The sequence below is a fragment of the Palaemon carinicauda genome, chromosome 4 (assembly GCF_036898095.1).
Source record: "Palaemon carinicauda isolate YSFRI2023 chromosome 4, ASM3689809v2, whole genome shotgun sequence".
Lineage (NCBI taxonomy): Eukaryota > Metazoa > Arthropoda > Malacostraca > Decapoda > Palaemonidae > Palaemon > Palaemon carinicauda.
The window spans coordinates 3,492,299-3,499,798 of record NC_090728.1 but is presented as its reverse complement, the minus strand read 5'-3'; the positions used below and the strand labels follow the sequence as shown (position 1 = coordinate 3,499,798).

General features: G+C 37.9%; 1 protein-coding gene and 1 non-coding gene across 2 annotated transcripts; both read left to right on the top strand.

Moving 5' to 3' along the window:
* Positions 1-4,168: 4,168 nt before the first annotated feature.
* TRNAH-GUG (transfer RNA histidin (anticodon GUG)) lies at positions 4,169-4,240 on the top strand. Its single transcript has one exon. It is a non-coding gene; the product is annotated as a tRNA-His (tRNA).
* A 2,552-nt stretch (positions 4,241-6,792) lies between these two features.
* On the top strand, positions 6,793-7,406 carry LOC137638998 (ribonuclease 3-like). The gene is made up of 2 exons (XM_068371327.1): positions 6,793-6,828; positions 7,017-7,406. The coding sequence occupies exons 1-2, from the start codon at positions 6,793-6,795 to the stop codon at positions 7,404-7,406; spliced, it is 426 nt and encodes a 141-aa protein (XP_068227428.1).
* Positions 7,407-7,500: the final 94 nt, after the last annotated feature.

Below are 7,500 nucleotides of genomic sequence, written 5' to 3'. Positions count from 1 at the left end.
CTATCCTAAAAGTGTCGTATGTGCAGGGGTCCCTCACGCTCATATGCCAAACGTTGCCGCTACACACATTGTGACGCATACACACTTTTGCTATGGATTGTTCCCCAGCTTGCTATATAGCCCACTTCATAGCCAAGCTAAGACAGTTAGCTTCAATGTGAACCAGTACTTCCCGGAAGCAAAGGCAGAGAGAGAGAGAGAGAGAGAGAGAGAGAGAGAGAGAGAGAGAGAGAGAGAGAGAGAGTAACAGGGAGGGATCGAGAGCTAGATGGTGACTCGTTGAGACATAGCACTGAGGTCAAATGTTTAAAACCAGGTGCCTTGCCCTACCAGTCTTTTCTCGATGCGTTAAGTTTAATTCTTGAAGAATAAAGTCACGAATCATCTAATACAATAGAGTTAGAACCTCAAAACTCCTAGCTGGTGGTGTCTAATCTCTGGCGTACATTCATTCGACTAGAATACAGTATTTATTCTCATACACATGAAACCTTGTCAAAGAGTAACATCAATTTCAACCTCGGATACACCTACCATAAAAATAGTTAGCATTAAAATTTAAATAAAACCACCCTTCAAATGGTAGAATCAAATCGAGGTAAACCTACCCTACAAAATAGTAGAATCCTATTCGAAATTACATCCACCCTCCAAAGGGATAGAATCAAATCTGGAAAACTTCCATCCTACAAAAACATAGCATCAAATCTGATCTGCTTCCCACGTAAAATATGTATTATTATTATTATTATTATTATTAACGTCCCTGACTGGTGATAGCCACACTGGGGTTCGAATCCCACTCAAACTCGTTAGTTCCTTTAGTCGCTGTAACCTCACCACCTTTGTGAGCATATAGGTCTATCTGCTGAGTCATCAGTAGCCATTGCCTGGCCCTCCTTCGTCCTAGCTTGGGTGGAAAGGGGACTTGAGCACAGATCATATGTATACATCGTTAGTCTCCAGGGCATTGTATCTGTCCCTTGCCTCAGCAATTCATGAGTGACCTTTGAAACTTTAAACCTTTATGTTTATATGAATCATCTTTGAGGCGGCGGCCAATCACGTCGCTTGTGGGTAGAGCAAGTTAAAAGATTTCGAGCGGAACCAAAATACCTCCCTGCCAAAACGGAGTGACTGGCGGGTAGCAATCAGTCTCAGGAATGAGGAAACTAATTTGGCGTCTGGCCATGAAGTTTCGTTACTAAGCGGTCGCAATAATCCTCGCAATAATTCTTCTTCTTCTTCTTCTTCTTCTTCTACTAAAGCTTTTCCCGCTATCCAGGGTCGCTATTTCTTAAGAGCCTTTCCAATTTCTTCTGTCTCCGATATCATCCACTGTGAGATCTTTCTATTCTTTGCAATCATCCAGGATATAATTCTTATGAAGACGGCGAGGTCGTTTTTAGAAAATCTTGTAATTTGCATGAAAAAATGTGTCAAAAATGACATTGAAATTGCAGCAAATAAAATCCCTTGGAAAATGAGCATTAGTTATCTTTTCTTGCAAAATTTCATCTTTCCTTTCTATTCTTATCTATGACATTCCTATGGTCATTAATATATTTTCTGGTGGACTCTCCATTTCATTTTTATTTACGAGTGTATTACATGTCACTGTTGCATTTTAGGACACTTCTTTGCGGTTAGATGATTAAATTTACGACTTCATGGTCTATAAAATCATATTTTACTTTGAACTAGTACAGGGTCAACGTGTTTTTCTAGCATTCGCATGGCAGCACATCGATCCCAGGCGGGGTGCGTGAGTTTAAGCTGTTTACTGGGGAGGCCACTGCTGTGGTTGGGCACCACAAGGTAAAAGGGGTTGCGTTTGCCCCACTGACGTTCTGGTGAGTTTTTATTCTGATGAAACAGGACCCAGAAACTTTTAAAAGAATACAGAGACAAATCACAAGTTCTGGACTTCATATGGGTTGTAGTGGCCTGTTGGTAACGTCCTTGCCTGGTGAAGCCAAGACTGGGGTTCGAGTACCGCTCAAACTAGTTAGTTTCTTGGGTAACTGCGACCTCACCATCTCCGTGAGCTAAGGCTGGGGGAGTTTGGGAGAGCCTATAGGTATATCTACTGAGTCATCAGCAGCCATTGCCTGTGCCTCCTTGGTCCTAGTTTGGGTGGAGAGCTGGCTTGGGCGCAGATCACGTGTACATATGGTCAGTCTCTAGGGCATTGGCATGCTTTATAGAGCAATGCTACGGTCCCTTGCCTCTGCCATTCATATGCGACCTTTAAACCTTTAAATACGCTACGTAGTTTCTCTCTATCTTGAAGCAGGATGACTTGCACTTGTCAAAAACTATCTGGTAGATTTTTATTAGTTCGTTTGCCAGAGAATTTATATCTCACTACAGCCGTGATCGTATAGTGGTTAGTACATTGCGTTATGGCTGCATTAACCCAGGTTCGAATCCTGGTCACTGCAAATTAAAATCGGGTCACATAAAAAAAAATAATAATAATAATAGAACCAAACGTCAGTATAAAACATTGCTCACTTTTCACTCTTGTTTTTCTCTCTCTATTTTACACTAATTATTTTATTCATCAGTAAAACTAACAAACAGAAATTTCATATCTACAATGCTGGAGAAAAATAAAAAAAAAACAAAAAAAAAAACAATTAAAAATTATCTAAACTTTAACAGAAAGAGAAATATTGCTGCAGCTTTGAAGGTAATACCAGTAACCCACGGCCTCTCATGAAACAGCCTTCCACAATGAGGCTAAATCCTATTAATAACAAAAAAAGGGGAAAAAATGTAATTAAAATTCATGACCACTGAATGACATGGTTGATCCAATTGTCAAGAATAGAAGCTGAGGAAAGAATAGCTGAATCAACCTTGAAATGGCAACACCCACTATTAATTAAAGCAAGAACTTTTATTTCTTAACACCGATGTCCATAAATAAACTTCACGCCTGATATACCTCATATGAGCGATGGGGATACATCTTGTAACGTGTTTGTTCAAAGGTTAATCTGGAGGTCAAAGGTCAATCTGGAGGTCAAGGTCAATTTGGAGGGCAAAGGGTAATCTAGAGGTCTAAGTACAATCTGGACTTCAAAGGCAAAAGGACAAACTGAAGGACAAGGTCAATCTGGAGGTCAAAGAACAATCTGCAGGTCAAAGGCAAAAGGACAAACTGAAGGGCAAGGTCAATTGGAAGGTCAAAGGTCAATCTGGAGGTCAAGAACAATATAGAGGTCAAAGAACAACCTGAAGGTCAAAGGACAACCTAAAGCTCGAGGTCAAAGGACAACCTAGAGTTCAAAGGTCAACCTGGAGGTCAAAAGGCAATTTGGATGTCAAAGGAGAATCTGACTCAAAGGACAACCTAGAGGTAAAAGGATAATCTGGAGGTCAAGAACAATTTGGAGGTCAAAGTTAATTTGAAGGTCAAAGTTAATTTGAAGGTTAAAGTCTACCTGGAGATCAAAGGCAAAAGGACAAACTAAAAGTAAAGGATAACCTGGAGGTCAAACGACAACCAAAGGATCTTACAAGTGTGTCACAAATATTATCTCATGAAAGACACTGATAAGTCATTTATTTCTATAATAAAATATGTGACATTTCATCAAAATCTAGTCATGCTATTTCATAGTACACAGTAGTAGTTATTCAACAATACGAAAAGTAACTAAAGGGCAATTTACAGTACTCGCTAGTCATTTTATCATACAACTTTTGATCGAAAACTTTTTGAGATTTTAGATTTAAATTTGCTATTTATAGAAAATTAATTATGCTATAAATATTGCTATCCGGTCGTGTTTTATACAAGTAATATTTACTAGTGGGCTAGGCACTTTATTTCTCTCTACACAAAATATGACTATACGATTATTTATCTGTCACTGATAGGTTACAAGACATCATCTCAAGACTCAACAACTCCGTACCTCAAGGTCTAATAAAGTCTGAAAGGTCTAGCAAGTCTAATAACCTAACACCTAGAAGATCTAAAATCAGTGCCAAATAGAACACAATGTAATCGTTCATGAGAGAGCAATGTCTTGACCTCGGTAGCGCTCCACGTAAAATTCTTGCTAAAATGCGGCCGGATGACGAGCGATTGTCACCGTAGTTTCACTCTTTTGTCAAGGCAGCGTTTCTTATCCTATCTTTCCATATCATCCCAGCCGTGATCGTATAGTGGTTAGTACATTGTGTTGTGGCCGCAATAACCCAGGTTCGAATCCTGGTCACGACATGTGGTATAATCTTTTAGATTGAAAACTTACTTTACTTACTTTTACTTTAAGGGCTGCTTATCTGGTCCGTACAGCAAGGGAAACCTACTCCCTACAGGACCTCCATGGTCGTTTTATGATGTTCATTCTGGAGCATTTAACATTTCGTAATGTGTATTGTTCGCTTACTGTTTGATCATCACTGTCAAAACACTTGCTGAATAAGAAAGTCTTCAGTTTCCTCTTGAAAGCCTTAATTGCTTCAAATTGTATAAAGGACAAAAAATACTCTTGATATCTTGTTTTTTTTGGATTCTGTTCCATTAACTTAATTAGTTTTTAGCATCCTTGTTATGTATATGAGGCTACAAGTAAATACTATCCAACATTTTGCAATTTCGGAAAAGCGATGACAAGAAATTAAGTTAAAGGTGTCTGGTTTCAGTTCTAGTTCCATATGAATAGATACTCACCAAAACCTCAGCCGGGCAAGCCCAATCCACCATTGTGGTGTTCTACCACAGCAGTGGCCTCCCCAGTATACAGCTTAAACTCCCGGCCCCGGGCGGGTATCGATCTGCTGCCAGGCTAATGCTAGGCGAACACGGTATCACTGTACTAGTCAGGAAATACAAGTTGATGCAACTTTGATACCTTTTCAATGGCATTTATCTTCGATTTGATTGGTAATGAATTACCTTAAACTCAGTGGAAAATATCCTTTGGGATGTTCCAAATACTGAAAGGTGTTGAAAGGGATAAATTAAACAATTGTTTACAGAAACTAACAAACTATTTCACAAACATCATCATCATCTCCCACGCCTATTGACGCAAAGGGCCCCAGTTAGATTTCACCAGTCGTCTTTATCTTAGAGCTTTTAAATCAATACTTCTTCATTCATCATCTACTTCACGCTTCACAGTCCTCAGCCATACAGGCCTGGGACTTCCAACTCTTCTAATGCCTTGTGGAGCCCAGTTGAAAGTTCGGTGAACTAATTTCTCAAGGGAAGTGCGAATAGCACTAATACTGAATCTAAACATTATTCTATAATTCTACACAGTTCATTTGGTAGAGTTATATCATCTGAATGGACTTTCGGTTCACATAGTAACTACGCTCGCTTTGTAGTATACTATAGAACCGATTTTCAGTAAGAAATTAGCTGTTTAGAATAAATTTCCTGTCATTATATGGGCAGAGCCAATAGTTGTAGACTTTTGGTCGGTCACAAAAATGTTTAAAGTTCAATTAAACACGAGGTTAATGGAGCACTTTCCAAAGGGGTTCTGCAAGTGATCCTCAATTATTCACGTAATAAATTCGTCTTAATCAGTTCATTATTTCATTGGATAGTATTATTTTGTCATAATCTATTCTACAGGACAATGGCTATATAACTCTGTGATAATTGAATCCCTGTCACCCTTACTAGGTTGGTTGACTGTGAACGATCCGAACAAACTCTCCCGCCATCACCAATCCATGAACAATAAAAAGGCAACCAGTTTAATATATTTTCTGCGAAGTATCACATGATTGACATCTAGTCTAGTATAATTAACAGGATAAAAGAATAGTGATTAGCATAAACAAAAGCAGCTTTGTCCAGTCATCTATATTTCCAGTCAGTTAATTCCATAGCTAAAGAGTCTCTTCTACCCTTACCAAGATAAAAGTGCCCACTGAACAAGTATAGTGCAGTAGTTAACTAATATCAGGACGAAGACGACAATTTTCAGCTTATACAGGCAATTAATGAATGATTAAATCCTTCATATCATACGCTACTACACCTATGAACTGTGCCGAAACACGTTCTAACAATGCAATACTGTGCAATCATTACTCTTAATACCCGTAGCACATATAGTATTACAGTACAAAATACATAACAAAGAGGTTGGTGGAGGAGGTACTAAACGACCTGGAACCGACAACGGCAACCTAGTCAACCAAAGAATAGATTGTGACGTTAGTGTACATTTGGTATATATCAAAAATATATAGGCCTAATTGAAAATGTCGTAATTACTCAAAATTGACACTATTTGTGAAATGTACATTTTATATTTAGTAAATATTTTATAATGAATTTCATAAGTGTTTTTTTTTTCAAGAAATCATTTTGAGAATGACTAGTTTTTCCAGATGACGTTTTACTACACTAACGCCATCTATTGACCAATGCCTAAGGAAGCCTGCCAATTTTCTGTCATTGACAAGTACTGCAAAAATACTCATTCTCATAAAAAAGTTTATTTAAAAAAATAAGATTTACTGTCAAGTATTTACCAAATAAAATATACTACTCACAAATAGTGACCTTTTTGAGTAATTGATCTAATTTTAGTTTAGTATATATCTTGAATATATACCAAATGTCCGCTGACGTCACGAACTCTTCTTTGATTAACTATATTGATGATGTCTGTGCCAGTTCTTTTAGTACCTGGTCAACCAACCCCTCCCCTTCCCCCTCCTTGCACAACATATCTTGCTATTATTAGCTTTCCCATCATTTAAAAAACCTCCTGATTACTGTACAAGAAGAGGAGAGCTGCAGGAATGCATAATTTTGGAGGAAATGGAGAGCGTTCTCATGTAAACAAATACCAGGGCCATTTTTGAAATGTCATTTGGAGAAGAACATTTTAGGCGGTGCTGGTGGAAGCAAACACAACACCAATGTGGTCCAGCTTCACAAGGGATAATTAAACTGTATTAGAAAGATAAAAATATTAGGAAAAGATCAAAATCTCTAAGGTCCATTTTTGAAATTTCATTTGGAGAAGAACATTTTAGGCGCTGCTGGGGAAAGCCAAGAAAACACAAATGTGGTCCAGCTTGACAAGGGACAATCTAATTGCATTAGAAAAATAGAAATCTTACGACAAGAGGCAAATCTTGGAGGGACAAAGTTGGAGAAGGAAACTGGGCAGAAACGGAAAAAGAATGAAGAGAAAAATGGAAGTAAAAGGGCCAATCAGATTGAAAATAATAAGATGGAGAATAAGAATGAGGAAGAGAAGGTTAATGAAAAGAAGACTCTGAAGAATAAAGAGAAGAAGAATAGAAAGAATAGTAGAAAGTTAAACTTGGATAAGAAATGGAATATTAACGTGAAGTTAAAAAGAGCGACAAGAAACAATGGGAAGAACAACAACCTCAGAGAATTTTGAGAAAACTTAGAAAAACTCTTTAGAAAAGATGAGAAGAGACCAGTCAATCAATGGATTCTATTACATATACGAAATCGATGGTGGTATAAGCCTC

Bases quoted from the DNA above. Each gene is read 5' to 3' on its own strand.
- LOC137638998 (XM_068371327.1), top strand. From the start codon at position 6,793: ATGCATAATTTTGGAGGAAATGGAGAGCGTTCTCAT. The intron at 6,829-7,016 runs GTAAACAAATAC...TTTCATTTGGAG, and splicing joins GAAATGGAGAGCGTTCTCAT to AAGAACATTTTAGGCGCTGC.